At 47.4% G+C, this 24,512-nt stretch overlaps 1 protein-coding gene across 3 annotated transcripts in view; it reads left to right on the forward strand.

The window, feature by feature from the left end:
• Positions 1-1,854: 1,854 nt before the first annotated feature.
• The window catches only part of jakmip2 (janus kinase and microtubule interacting protein 2), a 31,008-nt gene continuing 8,350 nt past the window's right edge, over positions 1,855-24,512 (forward strand). The window contains exons 1-14 of one of the 3 annotated variants that reach the window (XM_035431657.1): positions 1,855-2,312; positions 13,850-14,101; positions 14,625-15,122; positions 16,716-16,925; positions 18,148-18,246; positions 19,291-19,437; positions 20,155-20,295; positions 20,484-20,540; positions 20,665-20,787; positions 21,322-21,450; positions 21,745-21,828; positions 22,491-22,553; positions 22,674-22,772; positions 24,409-24,507. In XM_035431657.1, coding sequence (XP_035287548.1) covers positions 13,973-14,101; positions 14,625-15,122; positions 16,716-16,925; positions 18,148-18,246; positions 19,291-19,437; positions 20,155-20,295; positions 20,484-20,540; positions 20,665-20,787; positions 21,322-21,450; positions 21,745-21,828; positions 22,491-22,553; positions 22,674-22,772; positions 24,409-24,507 — 1,878 coding nt within the window. In that variant the 5' untranslated portion in view covers positions 1,855-2,312; positions 13,850-13,972. The remainder of the gene's footprint in view (positions 2,313-13,849; positions 14,102-14,624; positions 15,123-16,715; positions 16,926-18,147; positions 18,247-19,290; positions 19,438-20,154; positions 20,296-20,483; positions 20,541-20,664; positions 20,788-21,321; positions 21,451-21,744; positions 21,829-22,490; positions 22,554-22,673; positions 22,773-24,408; positions 24,508-24,512) is intronic. The other 2 variants (XM_035431660.1, XM_035431658.1) reach the window with 2 other exon arrangements.

Consider the following 24,512-nt stretch of genomic DNA (forward strand, 5'->3'; position numbering starts at 1 on the left):
TTGAGGTGAAATGGTGATTCACACAAAATTGTGCAATAAAATGACATGTTCTGAGTACTATGTTTTTAGGTTATTTTTTTGTTTGTTTTTTTAAAATCGGTACGTTGTGTCCTGTAGATCGATTGGATGAAACAAAAATAAAAGTGTATTCTGTATTAAGGAGCTAATATTTCTCCTTTCAGTTTGTATAATGGTTAACTATTCAAAATGTATTGCTTGCACATCTTGCTCATAAAGGGCAATTAACAGGCTGACAGTTCATTCAGGAATCACAAAGTGTGGCAAAAGTACACATCATCTCAAACATCGTTCTCTTGTGCAAAAACATGCCATGCAAGGTTTGTAATTCTTCCATACTCAATAGTTAAACTTTTAAATGAAAGTGTGCAGCTTGTTAGCATTTTTAAAGATGATATGATTTACAACTGGCCTAATTCTGGTGCCATTCTTATAAGTCTTTGGAAAAAGCTTTTTCAGATAAAAAAAAATACATTTTATAGACTGAATAAAAAGGTTTGAAGGAAGGACGAAACAAAATTGTTGATGACAGTCGTTGTGCTTTGAAATTTTGAACAAAAAAAAGCTAGCAGTTAAGTGGAGCACCATGAGGGGGCGCTCTAATTACAGTTGAGCATTTTACCAGAATGTATTTCCTCTTAAGTGAAAAGTTCATTCGTTTTAAGAGGTACTTTGTAACACACGGACTAGTTTGTAAAAGGAAACGAAACGTAATAATACCAGACAATAATATAAGCGCCCATGTTTAATCTCAAAAGAGCTTGTTTTGTCATTATTCACACCAATAAGCAGGTTTCGCAGTTTGTTTTTCTTTCTGTTTCTTAAACAGAATTTGGAATTTTTTATTTTTTAATGTGTTGTAAATTAAATTTAAGGACACAGGATATGAAGTTATGAAAGATATGATGCAGAACTTATGTTTGACAATAATTCTTCATGACAAACTTAATTCAATAAATATCCAATAAATGCAACTGGACAAACATAGGCCTAATGATCATCATTATCCTGTGTGAAAATGTAAATAGCATTTGTAAGCCTGAACTCGTTTATCCTCCAGAACAAATTTAGTAAATCGATTATCTACTTGCAATTGTGATATCATCACAACAAAATGGCTTTGAGGAATCGGGCTGGAACACTGTACTATATAGTGATCTTTAGAAATAAATACATGCTGGTGTACTCTCTATTTGGATGTCAGTTCTGCGTCCATATAACCACACACACTTAAAGAAGGCACCGGTAGTGAACAAATCAAAAGAAACACCAATATGAGGTCCGTTACGTTTTTGGCCAATACAGCCTGCAGACACCGCAACATAGAACCCACCAGTTTCTTGGAATTATTCAGAAGAGACACACATGCCACTTTATTCTGAAGTTTACTAACTAATCATGGTCTTCAGTCAAGTCACCTTGATATTAGAATCAGGTGTCAGATGTCAGAATCAGGTGTCTTAGTGCTGGGCTAAAACAAGAACCTACATCCACATCTTTTTCGGGTAACATTGGACACCCCATGGACTACCTGTCCTGTTGTTTTCCACGGGGTCGTTTATTTTAATTTTTTATTTTATGACGCACTTCATTAAGCACAGGTAGCATGTTGCGCCATAAATTCATTCATTTACTCCGTAGAAGTGCCAGGTAATGTTTTGAATGACTCCAATGTGTTGTCTACACACACTGTGCAGGGTTATTATTTTAGTTTTTGGGCTATAATATTCCTCGATTTCGCTATCTTAAAATGTTTGCATGCGCGCGTGCGTGCGTGTAAGCTCGCGCGTGTGTAAAACAGTTAAATGTAGAGTACCATACTGTAAAGAAAACAATGTAGGCTACGCACAAAATTAGAAATAGAATCTGCTTTTGCACTTTGCAATGAAAGACAATGGTGAAAACGCTTGAAGATGGCTAGTGATGCTGCAGAATGCAACATTGCGCAGGAGGGGGGAAAATCCCGTTTGCCAGCGTCACCACTGGACTAAAACGAACATTTCTGACAAAGATGCGTTACATTTAGCTGGGAAGACGCGAAAGACGGGTGCGGAAAAGGGCAGCAATCGGACCGGGATCAGGACGGCAAGGAGATGGAAGGGGACGGAGACTGCAGATCTCGACAAATTCAATGAGCTCATTCTCGCAGGACGAGATGGAGGGCGGGGTTTACGGCATCATCATTTCAGTGTGCATTGTACCGCTGCTGATGTTGGGCATCGGAAAAAAAGGCAAGCCATGGATACGGATCCGAGGAATTTAGGCCTTACACCATCGCGGAGATTAATTACACGGTAAGGGCAACGCATTTTCTCCTAGATTTTGCTTGAAATGCACTATGATAACGAACGCAAATGTTTAAGCTTGGCGTTTGGTTGAAAAAAAAAAAAAATAGTCGCCTGTTCATGCAACCGGTTTAGCGACCGCTAGCTAGTTAGCTAGCCAGTAATCGATTTATATTGCACATTTCCAATGCAGCATAATTGGGGGTCATTGTTATTTGAGTCCATGCAATGGTGCGAGAGCTGTAGCTACATATTTTACTTGAACAGTGTGAACTGAACGTGTATGTGTAAATGCTATGCGTGTGGTAGCCTACAAGCTTGGCCTGTGCCAAAGGATGCTTCAGGCATTTCAATGATGACAAGTGAATTGCTGCTGGTGGCTACTCAGGCTGTCGAGTCGGAAGCTATTTCCCAGGCCATTTCTAACAATGTATAGGCATCTTCCACGACCAGCTTCGCTTTGCTGTGGTAATGGGAACCGTTTGCTTTCAATTCAAACAGTGTTTGAATTTAGGGTGCAGTTGTTGATGTGCAACGTTTTGTTTTTTTTGACGCGTTGATTGTAACGTCAGGACAGAGCGTCAGCCTGTTTTGCTACCGTGGGTTTTCTCCTCTTTCCATTTTGCGCTTGTTGGAAATCCACCAGCACCAAGGCGTCATAACCACGGTACAGTTATCATTTCCGCTTTATTGTTCTGTATTAGGTGAACAATTGCACGAGCCTGCTGCCTACGTTCTTAGTATAAAAAAGATAATTATTCTAGACTATATTAATGGTTTAATTGATATTTAATGCAGTCATGGTCCGTGGTGGTTAATAGCTTAAAATTGTATACACTTCATTTGTTTTAGTCATGCGTGATGATTATCTATAGTTAGATCTTTATGTGACCTTCATTCGTAAATGTTGGTCTATATGCTTATACTTCAGATACTATATAATCTGGAACTTAGAATTATATTACACTAAGTACAATAATAATTTTATTACTAATGTTGACACTGTGCTCTTACCTGGCTGGCACACATAAGGTGATTTATTTTGGTGTTTTTGAAACTTTTATTCGATTACTCAGTTCTATAACTTTGATTAAATGTGAGCTGCATCAGTACCAAGCTAGCTTTCAAGTGTCCGTGCCTACTTGCCATTGATATTAATGGTGAGCAACATGTAAATGCACACAGTAGTTGCAAGAGGTCACATAGACTACTACTGCCAGCCTCAAACAACATTGCAATCATAGAATTCAGAGTGAAGGCTATTCATTAAAAACAAAATTATAGTTGTATAACATAATTTCTCTATCTCTGATGACAAGCATTTAGTAGTAGCTGCCTTGACAACAAAGACAGTCATGGCAGAGGAGCCTTGAATTTAACTATTTGATAAATGTTAATAGCAGTTGGGCAGAAAGGGTGAAATTGGATTATATGGCTAGGCTACATGGCATTTTCCTTATTTTGAATGTGCTTCTTTTGTATGCATTTAGAAAAAATCCTATCTCTTACATATGATGAACAGTAATAACTCTTTATAGTGATCCATTTTAATAGGTAATTTATGATCCATTCGTCACCATCTTATTTTTGTAAATGCACGAGTAACTCTTCAGCTGCAGCCATCCAATGGGTGATGCTGATCTCAGACATCCAACTGAGCGAATCAGATTCAGGACTCGTCTTCGCTTACAGGGTCACTGATTAAAACCCGAGCCTCTGGCACAGATGCAGTGAAACCGACAGACTGGAGACCTGGATCCAGTGGTCACCGATTGCATAACCAGGGTGATTTCAAGCTCAGAATCTGTGTGGGAAAAAAACTGTGTTTTTTTTTTACTGTCTGTGAAATGGCTGTGAACTTTTGGAGCTAGGGTTACTTGGAACAAACCAGACTGGTCTGGAATTTTATAAATGTATTACTGAAAAATAATCTGGGGGGACCGAAAAGCCTGCATTATTCAATACCTGCAAAACCTCAGAAAGGTGTTACTTCTGCATATTATAGTTCTTTTTTATTTATTGCAGCAATAGATTTAACATTTCACTTAAATTGATTTCTTGGATTTTTTGTGATATTTGCATGCACTTGTTAGAAAGTTGATTGTAGGTTTAAATGAGCTGAACAGATACTGTTTTTAATTCAGCAGAACCATTATTAATAACATTTCTTTCAGGAAACCTGTTTGTCATCCACCCAAAGTTGAAAAGAGATCTACATCCTTGGGCTGGCAGCAGTACTCTGGACCTGTTTCTGTAACTAGTTGCTGAGCCAGTGTTCACAGTGAGCTGGCAAACAATGCATTAGTGTTTTTATGAGCTTCCTGATTCAATTTTTGTTTTTACTGCCCATAGTACAAGAAAGCATCCACTTATGCTGCTGAGTTCCTTAGCGTAGCCTACATCTGGGGTATCCTCAAACTCCAGTCCTGGAGGGCCACAGCCACCGCTGGTTTCTGGAATTTTCTTCCAATCAGCTGCCGATTCAGTGCCTTCAGAATGCGGGTCTTTAGCCAGGGCAGCGCGGTGGTGCGGTGGACCGAGATCCGCCTCAGGACCTGTGTGTGTGTCCATTTTTATGAGTGAGTGCTGTGTGTGCCCTGCGTCCTGTCCAGGGCGTATTCCTACGTCCCACCCAAGTGCATGCTGGGATAGGCTCCAGCACACCCCCTTCTCTCCACCCCCCCCCCCCCCCCCCCCCCCCCCGCCCCCCTGATGAGGAATAGGCGGGTTAGATAATGGATGGATGTGCTCTTTCTTTAGCCAATCAAATTAAGCACTTAAGTGCAGGAGCACATCAAAAACCAGCGGACACCGCGGCCCTCCAGGATTTGAGTCTGACATGGCTGGCCTGCATGGTGGCTCTCTAATTGGGTGAGACTGCTTCCTTTGCACTGTGGCCAGAGTGGCCGTAAACAAGTCATCAAGCGTAATCGTTTGACTTGCGGTGATGGTTTTTATTGGAAATGCATGTTTGCCACGTGTTTGCAATTAAGTGCCCCCCCGCTAGCTGCGCTGCCAAGATCAACCTCAAAGCATTTGTCCCGTTCACACTCGGATGAATGCGGAACAGCTGGTAGCCCATTAAAAAACGCACACGGATCACTGCGTAAACCACCGTTTGTGCTGCGGCTTCAGAAAGACAAGAGTAAATATCCTTCCTTCGTGCTGGAGCGTAAATTGATCTCTGGCAAAAATCTCCCCTTTTTGCTTACTTATACAGGCCGTAGGCCACTAAGGAGAACTCTTACCTGATCAAACCTCCAGTGTAAACAAAACCGGATCGAATTGGTCTTAGTCCACACAGGGAGCTTGGGGGTCAGTCAGTAATGGTGAGCACAGTAAACTACAACACCAATGCCTGTGAATCTGCTGTCAATAACACTGGCCTTGGCGGAATATCACTGCTACCGGATCCAGATACTCTGCTTGAGTCCTGTCAGATTTTTTTTTTTTTTTTCCGGCACTGGTTATAAATAATCATAGTTTCCCCTTCCCCGCGTGTTAAATCCCGATCGCGTCCCCGCCGTCGAGGCAGTACGTGTCGCGCTTTTTTTAGATGGGGCGACATAGCTCAGGAGGTAAGACCGATTGTCTGGCAGTCGGAGGGTTGCCGGTTCAAACCCCACCCTGGGTGTGTCGAAGTGTCCTTGAGCAAGACACCTAACCCCTAACTGCTCTGGCGATTGAGAGGCATCAATTGTAAAGCGCTTTGGATAAAAGCGCTATATAAATGCAGTCCATTTACCATTTAGAGGAAGTGCAGGCCGGAGCCCGTTGCGTCTGGCGGGACGGAACTGGGTCACGGTACCGCGGCTGCGATGCGCTCGGGGCGCTCGGAATCACTGGGGGGGGGGGAGTCGGGCCCCCCGTGCGGCCGGAAAAGTGTTTTTTTGACGGCTCCGTGTTCTCGCCTCTCTCTCTTATCGCTATCCGCCGTTTCCTTCGCGGCGTGTTTGTTTGCCGTCACGCGCTTATTTATATCGGGAAATGTCACGATGACGGGAGCTCATTCCCGAAAGAGAAAGTGAATACACCTCCTTTCAACATGACTATGATAACGATGATAATGAAACAGGGGCGACATAGCTCAGGAGGTAAGACCGATTGTCTGGCAGTCGGAGGGTTGCCGGTTCAAACCCCGCCCTGGGCATGTCGAAGTGTCCTTGAGCAAGACACCTAACCCCTAACCCCTAACTGCTCTGGATGAGAGGCATCAATTGTAAAGCGCTTTGGATAAAAGCGCTATATAAATGCAGTCCAGTCCATGATAATAATATTTATTTATTTATTATAATTATTATTATTATTATTATTATTATTGCCGTATATTAGCTCCTGTATTGGGAGTTTCCTACAGGCTCTACTGCTCTGATTAAGACTAAGAGTCTCTGTGTTGGCTCTAATGGATCACATTAACGGCGACAGGGCATTCATCATGATAATCACATCTTCAGCATCTGTATGGGGGTGCTTATCTTCGACAAGATTCACCACCCCAAAACGACTCCACTCCCAACAACCGCAGTATGAAGCGCAGGAGTGCTGGAAATCTCCCAATAATACCGGTGATCGTTTTCCTGTCTCATTAATGCGTAAGGTCTCCGGTTAGATAATCCGAAGTTTAGCTGTGGTATTTTGCATAAGAAGTCCTTGGGCTAATATCTGGAGGTGATTAATAGTGTTAAAAATGAAATGGCCTCTCAGTACTGATCCATGAAATAGGTAATAAAAATGCGCTGATGGATTGTGGGTAATTGATTTTCGCCGCGTTTGGCCGCCGCGAGGACTGGCAGCGGCGTCGCCGTCACACGCCGCGGCGGGAAATGCGCGGACGCGAGATGACCCCCGGGGTCTTGTGGGAAACGCGGTTCTCATTAAGCGACTCGTGCGCGCACTGATAATTCGGCTACTACAGTGCGCTAAAAAGTGTATCAAAGTCGGCAGTAAGGGTTAAAAGTGCACAGAACCGCAGAACGATCTGAGAGCGATGCTGCCGTCGCCTCGCAGCAGGTATTTATGCCCGTAGTCAGCAGTGCGTTTACCCTGATGATAAATTAGGATGGGAATCGATTGGATTTAAGTTGCATGGTATTTTAATATTAGCATCCCATTTCTCAGTCCCGCTTGCAGATAGTGAAGGATTTTTTTTTCTATCCGGATGTTTAGTTTCTGGGTTAATGCGGCATTAACTGCCGTGGGTCACGTGACTCAGGCCCAGCAGAATACGTAATCATGGAAATGTCTTTGTCTGGTGTTCCCTTCCAGACACCACCGTTACAGCATCACTCCAGGAAACCGCTTCAGCGGGTAGAACATTAACACTGGGAGTGAATGACAGTTAAGCCAGTAAAAACTGAGCCTGAAGGTTCTCTGGGATAGACGTCCATGGTTGTACAAAATATTAACCCACACGGTAAACTGTCCAGTGTTAATTCACTAACCAAAACGTTAGAGTTGAATTAACACTGGACATTTTACAGTGTGTACGCTTGCAGTGTGCCTTCTTAATGACAGTTGTGTTTTGGTTGCATGCATGCATGCATCACTCGCTCTAGACGGTAAGAAACGTAAGGGCAATATTATTTTTGTAACTATGTTTGCTCACCCTCCAGGCTTTGCAGGGTTCTTGCCAAAGGCCTGAGCAAATGCCCGAGTTAGTAAACCCTGCTGCATAATGTGTTTGTTGGCCCTCTCTGCCTGTTGGATATCGCTGGTCTTTTTTGAATCCCAGCCAGTGGTTGAGAATGCAGAACAGCAGTCACAGTCCAGATCTCACAGATTTGTTAAATGTACAGGAGCTACAGAAAACCCTCGTACAGGGTTTACATCAGAGCTGCCCAGCCCTGTTCCTGGAGATCTGCCGTCCTGTCGGATTTCACTCCCAACTCTAACAAAGTGCACCTCGTTCGACGGCTCGAGATTTCGTTTAGCTGCTAATTAGTAGAATCAGGTATGGGAAATTAGGATTGAAATGAAAACCTGCAGGATGGTCTATCTCCAGGAACATGGATGGGCAGCCCTGCTTTATACATTATACATATGGTTATCAAACAAGAAATCCAACTTTGGCCCAAAACCAGAGAGTGTTTGTGCTCAAGCTGATGAGATATTTAAATCAATCTCTGTATTTTTCATGTGTAGGTCAATGATGTTCACTCTGTGCACGAACAACCTGTGCACCCTTTTGTTAGCACACTTCAATTTTCAGGTCCAAATACTCCTAAAACGGGAGCGCTGTCGAGCCCTGCTTTCTCAATTACAGATAGAAAGTAGTTCTCATACTGTGTTTATGGTGAGATACTTGTGGCGTCTTCTGTTTGAAACAGCACGTTTACAAAAACATTTCGCAGGTGAATGGCTATGGGTGTACCCAAAACAAGCATCTAATCAGCACAGATCGTCATTTCGCCGCTCGATGTGGGACCTCAGCCGTTCCGGAGGTGCTGTAAGCGCTGGCAGGCTGAGCACGGCGGTGTTTAATGGCGCGCGCCTGCTGCACCGCGCGGTAAAGAAAGTGGGCCGTCGGGGGCTCTGTGCTGATTGAGCGACGGGAACTGGGTTCCTACACCAGGAAGAGTGCTGAGTAAGGGGAATTTCCCCTTGCCTCATCACCGGGGAAGGATGCGGTGCTGTGGGGCTCCGCTCCGCTTACGCACCGCGGGCCGACGGAACGAGAGCCGCCATTTTGAACCGTGATGCTGCCGTTGCGCCCTTGAGCAAGTCCGTGCTTAGTTATGGGGTCTGCGTGTGGTTGATGTTTAAGTGAGCGGCCGCTAAAGATCTGTGGAAAGTTGTACGTTTTCTGTAGTAGGGCAGGTTCAGGGATAAGCTTATTATAAACCCTGTCATAAATGTGTCCTTTGTCCTGCCAGTGTCCTTCAGCATCAAACCACAATAGCAACTGTGGTACTAATCCAAGTTTGTAAACCTTATGGTTGCATTGCCTTTAGACAAATATGCTGGAATCTTGAGAAGATGTACAGGCATTGGCCGAAAAGGTGGAAATACTTGGGCAAATGAAGGACACAAGGTGTATTGAAAGCAGGGGTGTCCACACGGGTGTGGTTCCTGAGTTAGAAAGGTGTTTAATATCCCAGCATGCTCTGAGTCATGTACAAATATGCTGGCAAGGCCAGGTTGCCTATAACAGGGTTACTCAAATCTGAGTAGTACTCCTAGTTTTCATTTTTTCCCTCCAATCAGGGACTGATTTAAACCTGATGCACCAGGCGAGTGCACCTCTGGCCAATCAGTGACATTGCTTAACTGTACAATTAAGCAGAAGAGAGCAGTACTACTGACCTTGAGGCCCTGACATGAGCATCCGTGGTCTATAATTTTGGCTAGCATGGCCATGGATGTGACTTCTAGCCTTTGAAAGAGGGGTGATATGGCATGTTTGGCAGGAGCCTCAACGCCGAAGGCAGGTCAACTTGCTGATGTTTCAGTTAGTACAGTGTGTGAGATGAACAGTGTGTGAGATGAACAACAGTGTGTCAGAATGGAACTCTGAAGGAGAGGCATCATCAGCAAAGGGCATCTTTGGTCAAGAGTGCGTAAGGCTGGGCTGCGATGTCCGTGCATTAGTTTGAGGTGTAAGGCTGAACAGGCGAGCCACACTCGAGGGCAGTATGAGTAAGAGGGGGTATTTACAGGCACTTACAGTACTTCATTCAGCATACTGTAAAATGAGAGACGATGAGAAGAATGGGTGGGAATTGGACAGGAAATGACTAACCAAGCAAACTGGAAAAAATTTTCAGCCATTTTCTCAGTGTTTGTGGCGGAACAGGACTTCAGAAATGTTCCAGTAAGTTCCAGACATCGTGGGTGACTGACAGCGAAATCTACAATTCCGTGTAGTCCTGCTCAGCAAACAGTTAAAATGGGGCTTTATTTCATTCAGTCGAAAATTGCTTTCTTTGTTTCCTGAAGCTGTGCGTTGTATGTTTGTCCTTATAGAGTGCGGTAAGTGCACGTGTACCAATCTCTGACTGCCACTGAGCGGCTGATTGGGGTGCCGCGGTGGTCTGCGTGGTGCTGGAATGGATTTAGCCTTTTAACACCGCCTACGGTAGGCTTTCCTTATCGAGGCCTTCACCCGCATGTTTTTGGGAGATGAGCGCTGGCCCTCGTGTTCTCCGTGTGGAATGAGGTGCGCCCCTCGGCGCGGTGTCGGGGGGGGGGGGGGGGGGGGGGGGGGGGGGGGGCGGTTTCACTCGCGCTACGCCCTCGGGGAGCGCGGGGCGGCCCCCGTCACGCATGGCGACCCGCTGAAATTGAGAGCGCCTAACTTGCGCTCGACACGCATGAGAGGTCTGCTGAGAGAGAGAGAGAGATGGGGGGAGAGAGAGAGAGAGAGATAGAGGGGGGAGAGACAGAGCGAGGGAGAGAGAGGGCATCTGAAGGAATTTATCTCGTTCCTTGTGAGAAGAACTCTTGGATGGTGTCCACACAGAACATCATGGGTGGCAGTGTAGTACAATGGGTAAGGAACCGGGCTTGTGGCCTAAAGGTTGCAGGTTTGATTCCCAGGTAGAACACTGCCGCTGTGCCCTTGAGCAGGGGACGTAATATTAAGTCTCTCTTCATATTCCTTTACTTCTTCCATCGGGAGACCTGGGTACTTTTGGCTTTAGCAGAGTTGTAAATTTCAATGGTCAGAAAGTAAAGTCCTGCCATGTGTTTCTTCAACCCGTGAATTCAGCCAGCTGATTTCACCAATTAGTTCTACCTCCTGGCTGAAGAACTGTGCTAATTAGCAAATCATGAGCAATTGGAACAAAATACTGGGGAGAACTTTTGCTTTCTGAACCTGGATTTTCCACCTCTGAACTTTAGCTTGGGATGCTGTTTGCATTTGTTTGTGGCTTTAGTTAGCAACACAGCCATTCTACAGACAGTAATGACTGTGGTGTTGTAGCGGAATAATCCTCATTATTTGATCGTTTATTAATCACTTGCACTAAAACCACTGTGTGTGACCAGCTCATCAGCGTTCTTATTTCGTAATGAAATGCGAATTGTGTTAACACTCCGTCTCTGCGCCAAGATAAGGGCGTATCTGATGGCATTGGGGCCAGACGGTCTGTCATAGACTTCATGTCGTTCTGCAGCACTCTCTCACGCACTGGGATGTCAAAGCTTTGGAGATGTGTTGCTCTCCCAGTAGCAGTATCAGTGTCATTGCGATAACCAACCCTCTGTCTTCCTCTCTGATGCTCTCTGCAACGTAGCGGATGACCCCAATGCATCATGCTAAATATTAATAGACTGTGTTAATTGAGCTCTTTGTCTATAGTTTGCCTGCTCATGTGTTAATTACTTTTCCCACTTGCTAACCGTCTTTAGCTTACCCATTTGGCCTCAATTAAATCTTATGTTCTAGACTTGATTAAGACTGGATCTCGGTTTCCATTCTGAGTATCCCACCACGGCAGGTTATGGATGGAATCCCATTTTGAAAACCTGAATTACTGGACAAAGTCAGGTTGTCTGGATAGCTCCTGCATAATATTCAGGCTGGCACTGTGTGTGTTTTTGTGTGGTTTGCCTCCTTGTGACCCTGGGCGCTGATATTTTGAGAAGAGGCGCAGTTTTGGCCTGCTGACTTTTGGCAGGGATATACTGCATTGTTTCTTTCACACTTTCGTCACCCACACATTTACATGAACACAGTCCCGGTGGTTTTTTTAAAGCACTGGGCTGACAGCAGCGCGACAGTAATAATAACCATAAATAACGCTTCATCTCGCCTGCAAGTAACACACAGAGAGGCCTCGGAAGAAGAAGCAGTGCTGAGCTTTAACCGAAGGACCGTGTTATCCCTGTGTGTCTGCGGTCATAGAGCCGAAGGACTGTGTTATCCCTGTATGTCTGCGGTCATAGAGCCGAAGGACTGTGTTATCCCTGTATGTCTGCGGTCATAGAGCCGAAGGACTGTGTTATCCCTGTATGTCTGCGGTCATAGAGCTGAAGGACCGTGTTATCCCTGTGTGTCTGCGGTCATAGAGCCGAAGGACTGTGTTATCCCTGTATGTCTGCGGTCATAGAGCCGAAGGACTGTGTTATCCCTGTATGTCTGCGGTCATAGAGCCGAAGGACCGTGTTATCCCTGTATGTCTGCGGTCATAGAGCCGAAGGACTGTGTTATCCCTGTATGTCTGCGGTCATAGAGCCGAAGGACCGTGTTATCCCTGTATGTCTGCGGTCATAGAGCCGAAGGACCGTGTTATCCCTGTATGTCTGCGGTCATAGAGCCGAAGGACCGTGTTATCCCTGTATGTCTGCGGTCATAGAGCCGAAGGACTGTGTTATCCCTGTATGTCTGCGGTCATAGAGCCGAAGGACTGTGTTATCCCTGTATGTCTGCGGTCATAGAGCCGAGGGACTGTGTTATCCCTGTATGTCTGGCGTCATAGAGCCGAAGGACCGTGTTATCTCTGCATGTCTGCGGCCATAGAGCTGAAGGACCATGTGATCCCTGTATGTCTGCGGTCATAGAGTGTAGCATGAGCTGCGTCGTCGCAGATAGTTCTGTTATGGAAAGTTAAACCGAGGGGTGATTATTGTGGGGGATCCATTGCAGTAGCACACAACATGGCTGCCTTGGTCACATGACCACAGGGGCAAGTGTTGTTTTTTTTTTGTTTTTTTTGGTTTTGTGAAAACAGGCTCCTGCAGGCTTACAGATGATAGAGGCTCAAGAAAGAGAGAGAGAGAGAGAGAGAGAGAGAGAGATCAAGATAGATAGATAGATAGAGAGAGTGGGAGAGATAGATAGAAAAGGTACCCGCCTCTGTCTCTCCATTTCTCCTCAAGACAGAGCTGCAGTGTGGAGTGGGGGGGGGGAGGGGGGTGGCTGCAGTCCACGTGTTGCCAGGGAGACGCCCATCCCCCCTCCCCCGACCGCATCATAGCCCTGGCATTAACTCCAGCCTATCGGGGCCGTCCGTTGTCATATCTCCTCATGTATGTACACCGCACTGCTCCCTCCGTGCCAGGGCTTTTAACAGGGCCAGCACATTCTCTTACGGATGGCCGTGTTCACCTTCAAACACGTGGAAATGGACTGTGTGTGCGGTCGGGAACACCTTGACACAACAGCGCATTTCCATAAAGGACAACTATACACATGTCCTGTATGTAAATGTATGTGTGCACATACTTGTCTGTGTGTGTGTAAATATTTGTAGTCGGGTGTATGTAGATTTGTGTCTGCATGTGCATATAGATATAAGTGTGTTTATTACAGTTAGTCAGTTAGTCCACATGACCAGAGAACATTCCACATTCAGCAGTCAGCCGACCCACACTTAGGCCTATCTCTCAGATTCATGTTGTGGTGGTTATTTTGATCATGACTTTGGAGGTGTTCACTGAAACAAACTATAGGCTACATATGTAAATATATATTTATAAATATGTCTAAATTCAAAGACAGTGCACCTGGTTTGAAGGGGATTCCACAGGCAAAGATGAGACTGTGCTTTTGGTTCTGTTCTCACAAAGGTGCTTTCCCTCACCCCACCTCCACCCTCCCACAGGTCATCTGAATGCTAGGATAATGGGGAAGAGGAAGGACTGGAATCCCTGGAGGTCCTCAGTTCATTTCTTTGTGGCGGTGGACATTTCCGAATGAGAGCGTTCGATCCGTAGCATCCGATCCAATGGCGAAGAAAGGACGTTCCAAGGGGGAGAAGCCCGAGGTGCTGATATCCGCCCTACAGGCGGCCAACGAGGACCTCCGGTCCAAACTGACCGACATTCAGATAGAGCTGCACCAGGAAAAATGCAAGGTAGGCCCCCTGTGTGAGCGGCGTCCATTTTGTCCTCTTTCCTGGTCGCTGTTCTCATCGCGGCATCTAATCCGCCACAGCGTTGGTTTATTCATGAATCACTTATAACTGCACTTAATTGAATAGCTCATTTGAATGTATTGTTAATTGGGGCCTTATTTGTCTGGGTAACTTGGTTGTCCACCCATCCACAGTGGTAAATATTTAGGAAATTCCTTAAATAATGATGCGACCGTGTCCGTAGATCGCATGTGGTCTGTCTGTTGGGATGGCAGGTTACGGCTTGGTGGGACGGCATGCCCCATACCTATACAGCGCAGAGAGTTTGGCACTATTCAGGGTTTCCTACAGCAATAACCACAATGACCACAGACTCTCAGCCCTTAAAACATTAAGTTATGTATCTTCTGACCTCATGTAAACAGACAGAATTCACAAACTTAGGGGATTTAGCTTTTTAAAAAAAAAAAAAAACTGTACTGTGCTGGTGACAAACACTGCCCCCTGCTGGCCGCCGCTGCAGGTGAGCAAGCTGGAGCGGGAGAAGGTGCAGGAGACGAAGCGGATCCGGGAGCAGGAGCAGCACCGGCACACGGCAGCGCTGACGGACCTGCGGGCCAAGTGGCACGAGGAGAAGCAGAAGGAGCTGCAGGCGCTGCGGGAGGCGCTGGTGCGCCAGCACGAGCAGGAGCTGGCCCGCACCGCCAAGATCAAGGACGGCGAGAACCAGAAGCTGAAGGCGGCGCTGGGCGCGCTGCGGGACGGCAGCGGGGAGAAGGTGCGCACCGCGCTGACGCTGGAGGCGCGCGAGGAGGCGCGGCGCTTCTTCGACTCGGAGCGCGTCAAGCTCCTGCAGGAGATCGCCGAGCTCAAGTCCACCAAGAAGCAGACGGACGAGGCGCTCAGCAACATGATCCAGGCCGACAAGATGAAGGCCGGGGACCTGCGCACCGAGCACCAGATCCACCAGGAGCAGATCTCCAAGATCAAGTGGGACTGCGAGCGCGACATCCGCAGACTGGTAAGTAACAATGGGTCTGATGTTTCCGGCTGGAGTTTCAGTACGCGTGATGGGACTGAATGTATGTATGCATGTATGTATGTATGAGTGTATGTATCATGATATATGCTGTCTATAGAAGTTATGTTTTTGAAAGGTGATTCAGTAACACAGAGTCCGAGACAAATTTCCCTATGGGGACAACAGAGTATCTATCTGTCTATCTATCTGTCTATCTATCGCTCAAAACTCTCTGTACTCTGAATAATGGAAACTCTGACAAATAGGCACTTCAGGTGAATACCACAGACAAATGAGTAAATATGTTTTGTACAGAAATACATAAGCTTGGATTTATACTGTTCTTTTACTTGTACTGAGAGCGACAGTAGATAAATATTCTAGAAAAATAGGCAGCTGCTCCCTTATTGCTCTGTTTGGTAAATAATTGATGTGCTGAGATATTATACCGTCTGTGCTATGACAGGCTAGTATACTGTATTCTCTGTAGTATAGTAAACCACTGATTCTTGTAAATTTGTGGTCTTACTGTATGCAGAAAGATGTTTATGTTTGCATAGAAGCAGTGTGTGTGTGTGGCAGTGTCTGTGTGTTTGTAGGAGCAGCATCTGTGTATGCGCACGCTTGTGTGTTTAGGAGTGGTGTGTTTGTGTGTGTGTGTTCGTGTAGGAGCAGTGTGTGATTGTGTGTGTGAACGTGTGTGCTTGTGAATGTGTGGGTGTAGGAGCAGTGCGTGTGTGTGTTTGTTGGAGCAGTGTGTACAGTTTGTCTGAGTGAGGCATGTGCTTGTGTGTTTGTGTATGTGTCCATGCATGTGTGTGTGTGTGTGTGTGTGCAGGGCCAATGTGTGCATGCTCGTGTGTCTGTATGTGCGTGCGTGTGTGTGTGTGTGTGTGTATGCGCATGTTTATGTGTGATTGTGTAGGAGCAGTGTGTCTGTGTGTGTATTTGTGTGTGTGTTTGTAGGAGCAGTGTTTGTATGTGCGTGCGTGTGTGTGTTTGTAGGAGCAGTGTTTGTATGTGTGTGTGTGTGTGTGTGTTTGTAGGAGCAGTGTTTGTATGTGCGTGTGTGTGTGTGTTTGTAGGAGCGGTGTTTGTATGTGTGCGTGTGTGTGTGTGTTTGTAGGAGCGGTGTTTGTATGTGCGTGCGTGTGTGTGTTTGTAGGAGCGGTGTTTGTATGTGTGTGTGTGTGTGTGTGTTTGTAGGAGCAGTGTTTGTATGTGCGTGTGTGTGTGTGTTTATAGGAGCGGTGTTTGTATGTGTGTGTGTGTGTGTGTGTTTGTAGGAGCAGTGTTTGTATGTGCGTGTGTGTGTGTGTTTGTAGGAGCGGTGTTTGTATGTGCGTGTGTGTGTGTGTGTGTGTGTGAGCGTGCCTGTGCGTGAGTGCGTGTGTGTGTATGTGTGTGTGAGTGTGTGTGCGTGTTGTGTGTGCAGGGCCAATGTGTGCGTGCTCGTGTGTCTATATGTGCGTGCGTGTGTGTGTTTGTAGGAGCGGTGTTTGTATGTGCGTGTGTGTGTGTGTGTGTGTGCGTGTGTGCGTGCCTGTGCGTGAGTGTGTTTGGTGACATCACACGGTCCCGCCTCCCCGGCAGGTGGACGAGATCAAAGCCAAGGACCGGACCATCTTCTCGCTGGAGAAGGAGCTGGAGACGGCCACGGGCTTCCTGCAGAAGCTGCAGCTGCAGAAGGACGCTCTGGACGAGCAGCTCTTTCTGGTCAAGGAGGCCGAGTGCAACCTGGGCAGCCCCAAGAGGGAGATCCCGGGCCGGGCCGGGGACGGCGCCGAGCACTGCGGCAGCCCGGTACGGGGGTGGGGGGGGGCAGGATGGAAAGCCCGGGGGTGCAGGGGGTTCCCGGAGCACTGCGGCAGCCCGGTACAGGGGGGCAGGATCGAATCCCCGGGGGGGGGGGGGGGAGGAGACACAGCACTGCAGGTTACACCATTTTCCTTTCAATTAGCTGCCAGCTAAGGCCTTGAGAACAAGGTGTGTGGGTTCCTCAGCCAATCAGTGACTTAAATGAAACACTTGTGCTGAGAATGCCCCAAAAACAAGCAGACACTGCGGAACCTCCAGGACTGGAGTTTGATGCCTGTGCGTACAGGAAGCACTGCCCAGTGTTAATTCAACTCCCTCAGAGTATATATGAGTCCAACCGGGACCAAAAGACATGTATGTCAGGTTAGGTATTCTTCTGCCATTACCCTTGACCAAGGCACTGGCCTGCAGTTGGTCCCTGGGCACTACACTGTGGCTGCTGTGGCTAAGTGGCTAGGATGAGACAAATGACCCTACCGGGTCAATAAAGTATAACCTTGATCCAAATGTACCCAGTAAAAGTGGATTTAACACTGAACATTTTACTGTGTGGGAAAACTTATAGTCTGGGAATCCCTCCTTCAAATCTTAATTTCCAATTTAATTACCCCCAGATAATTTCACTTAACCTCAGCGTCAAGCTCACGCTGAGCCTCAGAACCTGGAAATTTGACCCCCGCATAACGCTTCAGCACAGTTCCTACGTTCCATTTTTAGTCTTCTCCAAATCCCTCTCTTTCAACATGTGTTTGTCCAGTACCTCGGAGTGGAGGCATTTGTGATCATAAATCAAACAGACAGTGCGCCTTGAACACAGGAGAGGCCATTCTGATGGGGGGGTTGGGGGGGGGGGGGGGTGTTCCATTTTGGGATATCCGCTTTGATAGAAAGGGCAGATTGGGGGATGCTCCTCCAGTTTGAACCCCAGGAAATCGGTGTTATTGACTTACCTGTGCAGGGGCTGCTGTGACTCAAACGCATGTCTGTTTATGGTGATCACGTGTCCATCAAAAAACAGAAACACACTCCCAAACATGGCGTTTGTGGAAAACAGATTCATCGTATTCTTCGGTGAATGGTGTGCCACAGTTGCCTATCGGTAAGCCTAACCTTTGTATTATGTGTGTGTGTGTGTGTGTGTGTGTGTGTGTGTGTGTTTTTGGCTGTGTGTGTGTGTGTGTGTGTGTTGGGGTGTGTGCTCACACAGGACATGCGCAGGAACCAGAGGCGCATGGCAGAGCTGAACTCAACCATCCGCAAGCTGGAGGACCGCAACAGTCTGCTGGTGGACGAGAGGAACGAGCTGGTACGACCGCATCCTGACCGCATCCTGACCGCATCCTGACCGCATCCTGACCGCATCCTGACCGTGTCCAGACCACATCCTGACCGCATCCTGACTGCATCCTGACCGCATCCTGACCGCATCCTGACCACATCCTGACCGCATCCTGACCGCATCCTGACCACATCCTGACCGCAGCCTAACTGCATCCTGACCGCATCCTGACCGCATCCTGACCGTGTCCAGACCGCATCCTGGCTGTTTCCTGGCCGCATCCAGACCATGACCTGACCACATCCAGACCACATCCTGACTGCATCCTGACTGCGTCCTGACCATGACCTGACCACATCCAGACCACATCCTGACTGCATCCTGACTGCATCCTGACCATGACCTGACCACATCCAGACCACATCCAGACCGCATCCTGACCGCGTCCTTACTGTGTCCTGACTGTGTGTGCCGTTTAATCCTTCATCCCTCTAATCCCCGGTGTCTGCTGGATTAAACAGGCTTCCCGCGTACCGCACCTGCAGCTTCTGCGGTGTCCGTCTGAGGCGGAGCAACCGAGGCAGAAAACTCTGAGCCTTCATTTTGTTTTACACTAAATCATTTTCTCAGGGAACAGCACGATGAACCTGGTGTGACACACACACACACACACACACAGTGCTCTGTGTGTACACCATACTCATCCCTGCTCTTTGACGTTCACTAAAGTAATTCCAGTACATTTCTTCAGGGTACAGTTAGAAGGTCACCTGCATGTCATCGGTGACGTGCCCTCGTGGTGACTGGTCCTTGTCGTAGCGTGTCTGTTGTAGTGGGTCCTTGTCGTGTCCTTGTGGCGTGTCCTTGTGAAGTGTCCTTGGTGTAGTGTCCTTGTTGCGACGCGTCATTTTTGCGATGCGTCCTTAAGACGTATCCTGGTTGTGACGTATCCTGGTTGTAGCAGGTCCTTATTGCTACACGTCGTTGTTGTTGCGTGTCCTTGTTGCTCCGTGTCCTTATTTCGGCGTGGATGGCGGGAGATGTGACGGCGGGTGTCTCTGCGCTCCACAGCTGAAGCGCGTGCGGGAGTCCGAGAAGCAGTACAAGCCCCTGCTGGAGAAGAACAGGCTGCTGAGCCGACGGAACGACGAGCTGACCCAGTCCCTGCAGCGGCAGGAGGACAAGCTCAAGACCCTCACCAAGGAGAACCTGGAGATGGTAAAGAAAGGGAGTGGTCAGAATCGCTTCTTTACACAGTACGGCTGTGTGGATTTATATCAAAGTCACTGTTTTATTCGGCTTCCCCATCTGTGCATAGACTGGGGCAAGCCTGTCAGAGTTAATTATAAGTCACGTGGATGCCTGGACCACTTCATGGTCAATGGCTCTTGATAGATCGCTCATAAAGTAGAGCTCAACTTTACAGCTTACGGTCGGTGGCTCATTATGTTCAACTGCAGCTGAAACGCAGAAGTGTATGAGGCTTTACTGAATAAGCAGAGTTACTGACTTTATCACTCAGACTTCTTGGATGAAGGACCCGTTAACGGAGGTGTAGGATGTAGCATTCATGCAGCACCGTGCTGCCCCTGTGTGCTCTGATTATTGAGCAGAACGACATATCCAGACAGGTCATAAGGCGAAGGAGGTCATGTGTTGCACACCAGTCTGTAATTTCTCCCGGGTTTTTGCTTTATATTTTATTCAAGTGTCTTCTCCAGTATCTCACCCCATCAATCTTGCCATGTAGCAAATATTGTCCTTCTAGGAAACTTTGGAATTGGATATGGTAGCACGTGGAGAGATTCTAATCAGTTGGTTCCTAACCCTGTTCCTGGAGGTCTAACCCTGTTCCTGGAGGTCTACCATCGTTAAATTGAATATAGGGGAACTTTGTTTTGGGAGAGGTGTAAGAGATGCCCCCTCTGTCCACAGAAAGAGAAGATCGGCTCCCACCCTCCTCTGAAGAAGCTCAGGTCCCTGAACGACCTGGACCAAGCCCACGACGAGCAGGAGATCGAGTTCCTGAAGCTGCAGGTCCTGGAGCAGCAGAACATGATCGACGAGCTGACCAGAGTGAGTCCCGTTAGCCATTAGCGGAAAATCCCATTAAATGACCGCATTGGCTTCTCATTAAGATCCAGTAGCAATCCCCTGAACATCTGCATACACTCTTCTGTATGTTCCTGTCACTGTAGGCCACAGTCTTCTCGACATAAGATTGTTAACTGTTACCGTAACTCTGGTTTCTCCTTGCGGTTCAGGATAGAGAAAAACTTCTACGCAGGAAAAGGCATAAACGAAGTTCGAGGCCCATTAAGGTAGGCCGTCTGCTCCTGTGACTGAGGGTGTGGCGCTCTCAGAAGACCGTTTTGGTCGTCGTTTTCTCTGTAAAACAGGGCTCCTCACGTGTTCCCTCTCCCCCTGTCGCGACCCGTCACGCAGAGGCACATTGTGGTGGACACGTTCTTCGGGTACGACGAAGAGTCGATGGACTCGGAGTCTTCCTCGGTGGCTTCCTTCCGGATGGACCGCACCCCGGCGACTCCGGACGAGGATCTGGACGAGGTGAAGCCTGGCCCCGCAGCGGGGGGTCGATCTGATAATGCGTGCTGGACCCAAAACTGGCATCCTTCACGCCATCCCCTCTCCTTCTCTCTGCTGACTTCCCTGATTCCTTCTTTCTCTTGTCTCTCTTTCATCTCTATCCTATTTCTCTCTACTCACTAATGTCTCACTCCCATCTTTCTCTCCACTCCTCCCTGCTGCCACACCTCTCTGTCTGCTGACCTGTCTCTCTCTCCTCTCTCTCTGACTCTCTCCTCTCTGACTCTCTGAATCTCTCTCCTCTCGCACTCTCTCTCTCCCCGTCTCTCTGACTGTCCTCTCCGACTCTCCTCTGTTCCCTCTCTCTCCACTCTTCCCTGCTGCCTCACCTCTCTCTGTCTGCTGTCCTCTCTCTCTCCCCCCCTCCTCTCTGACTCGCTCTCCTCTCCCCCCCCCTCTCTCTCCTCTCTCCCCCTCTCTGTCTCTCTCCTCTCCCCCCTCTCTCTCCTCTCCCCCCCACCTCTATCTCCTCTCCCCCCCTCTCTCTCTCCACAGGGCCTGGCTGCGGAGGAGTCAGAGCTCCGGTTTCGGCAGCTGACCCGGGAGTACCAGGCGCTGCAGCGCGCCTACGCCCTCCTGCAGGAGCAGAAGGGGGGCATCCTGGACGCAGAGATGGAGGCAAAGGTGACGCCCACAAAAACCAGAACCCCCCCCGGAACCCCGAGATTACGGAATGAAGGGCTGCAGACGCACCCTCAGATTGCTTATGGACAGGCAGGGACAGGAACCTACCTGGGGCCCCAAAACACTGGGGGTATAGGAGTTTTGGAGTAACATGATGACAGTAGAAGCTGGTCAAAACGACCCCATGGGATTTTTGGCCTAGGGCCCCCCCAGTCTCTCTAAGCACCTCTGAGATTGCTGGCCCATGGCCCACTCCCACACTGACGCTTGTTTCCCCCCCCCCAACACTCACAGGCCCACGAGCAGCTGCAGGCAGACACTCTCAGGTACAAGGCCAAAATCGAGGACCTGGAGAAGGAGCTGACGCTGAAAGGACAGGTAAAGGGACCGTGCGCCCCCTTCCTGAGTAACACAAATTGCACAGGACCATCCCAGCTCAGGATGCACCCATGAAGCGAATGTACATTCCTAGTTTATGTACTTTACTTCCAAATATTAACACTGGATTACAAAACAGGATTGGCACAGCGTGTATGGCTGGTTATGTAGTAATTAATTTAAAAAATTTACCAATATTGGAACCTCATAGGAAGTGCACATTAATCACAAGTGGGATGTCCAGAAAGTAAAAGTCCTGTCGTCTGTCCCACCCATGAACTCCAATTAGTTCTACTTCCTGGCTGAAGAACTGTGCTAATTGGCAAAGCCAGGTGGTTGGAACAAAATACTGGGGACTTTTACTTTCTAAACCTGGATTTTCCACCTCTGTCATTAACTTTCCTGTTTAAGAACTGCATTTAGCTTGGAGGCAAAGCTTAGAGTAGACCGGGCGGTTATGAATTTCAGAATAGTTGCTCAGCTGATCACTTCATGTGCTTTCTACAATGAAAGCGTTGAGTTCTTAAGAAACCTGCGTCATATGTCCTTGGCGTGAAATGAAACAGTCTCGGTAAAAGGCTGAAATGACAATGCTCTCTTCAGTACTAAATAAAATAAAAATAAAATAAAAGTTGTACGCTGTGCTCCTTTCTTTGCCCCAGGACTCAAGATGGGTGGAGGATAAGCAACTGTTCATTCGACGAAATCAGGAGCTTCTAGAAAAGGTGAATTTTCACGAGAGGGCTGTTGTACCTTTGTTGCTTACTTATACCCCCGAAACCACCCCCACCCCACCCCCCACAAGAAAACATTTTTTGCCCATTAGCCTTTCCTTGGTTTCGCAGATTGAAAAGCTGGAAGCAGAACTCAGTCGCCTACAGCAGGAGTTACAGGACTCCAAAGACCAGAATGAACTGCTGGAGTTCAGAATCCTGGAATTGGAGGTGACCTTTCTTTGTTCCGTTCTTCTTCTCTGAGATCGATTCTACTACCGCGCGTGTATCTTTTTTTCTCTGCCCGTGAGCTTCGCTTAAACTGAGTTTCGCTTTAACTCCACACAAAGGGAGATGGTGCAAGGTGCAAACTGTTGTTAAAATGAAAGCTTTGAGTCATGTGGTCCCTTTCATACGGCACATGGAAAGCACTGTCCAAAACTGAAAAGCAAGGAGCCAGTTTAAATGCAAAGGATCTCAGAAACCTTTTGAGGTTTGTGTGTCCGAACATCAGGGTGTGGCAGTCCTCTTCTCTAATGCATGAGGAACTAATGAAGCCGTGAACAAATACTGTATGTATGACCCCCTCAAAGCATTCGCAGGAGGGTTCCCCTGAATGTTTTAGTGGAAACATGCTGTGCTGTATCGCGGCTGTTTCCTCTGTGCCTTGAATCCCCAGAATGCAATTTGAAGGAAGCCACTCCTGCTAGCAGCACACTTTTAACCTATGTAATAAAAATAAAAATATGAAATCATATTCTACATGGTAACAGACAAACCAGATGAATATTTCCAGCCTGTTTGGAATTTGTATTTATATGCTTTAATAAGGAAGAATGCTTCTTAGCTAATGAGTAACAACTATATGATTTTTTTATTTGCCACAATCTACTGAGAGAAAAAGAGCTGGAGAAATACGTTGTGGGTATGGCTTTTGCTAAGGTAGCTTGAACTGTTTATGGAACCGTACATATCTCAGATTTTGCTAATGCTATTAGTGCCTAATTTATTGATACAGCTGAATAAGCTTTCCCATGCCAGTGCATGCTATAGTACCAGTGAGGAACAGCATATTTATGCTTTGAAATGAAGTCACCCTTTGAGAGTGCTCTTATTTAGTTTAGTTTTTTTTTTTTTTTTTTTTGTTATTAACTGTTCTAAGTGCTTACCACTAGCGGCCAGTAAAAAAAGCGTGCTGTTGAAGTCCTCTGAGCCAGTAAAAAAGCACGGTACTGAAGTCCTCTGAGCCAGATCCCTCTTCCCCTCTCTTTCCCGAGCTCAGTGCAGGCTCAGGCACAACCCGCGTGCGCTGCATATAGATTTAGACCCCGGGGCTCGCAGCCCAAACGCTTCCCGCCCATCGCTAACTGACGGCCCGATTCGTGCGGCCTGACTCAGAAAAGCAAAGCCTTTGTGTGGCTGCTGCTTCTGCTGCTGCAGCACCCCAGCTGACTGTGAGACAGCTGCCCTGCGTGTAGCAGCTGGCGCCATCTGCTGGATGGCAGTGGGCATGGCAGGTGATGATGCAACAATCGACACATTGCTGTTGCCTGGCTCATGGACCCTCAAATCCAAATCCAGCCCTGGTTTTCTTTTCTCCCCGGTAATTAGCTGACCAATTAGCGCTACTGATTGGCCAGACTGTCTTCACGCCTGACTCCCTGGAAAAGGGAGGAAAACCAGCAGTTGATGTCTGCCCTTGGGACTGTGATTTGAGTAACAGGGGCCTGGCTGAACCGAGAGTCCTAATATGGCCTCACCTGTCCTGTTGAGGCTGTAGTATTCGATATTGCATTGTGAATGTTGTTTAGATTCACAAGATGGATCTTTATTTTGTTTCTTCTTTTATGTTTTTTTTTTCTTGTAGGAGCGGGAGCGAAGATCACCCCCGTTTAACCTCCAGATCCACCCCTTCTCAGAAGGGGTCAGCGCCCTGCAGATTTACTGCATGAAGGAAGGGGTGAAGGTAGG

Source organism: Anguilla anguilla, chromosome 9 (genome assembly GCF_013347855.1).
Source record: "Anguilla anguilla isolate fAngAng1 chromosome 9, fAngAng1.pri, whole genome shotgun sequence".
Classification (NCBI taxonomy): Eukaryota; Metazoa; Chordata; class Actinopteri; order Anguilliformes; family Anguillidae; genus Anguilla; species Anguilla anguilla.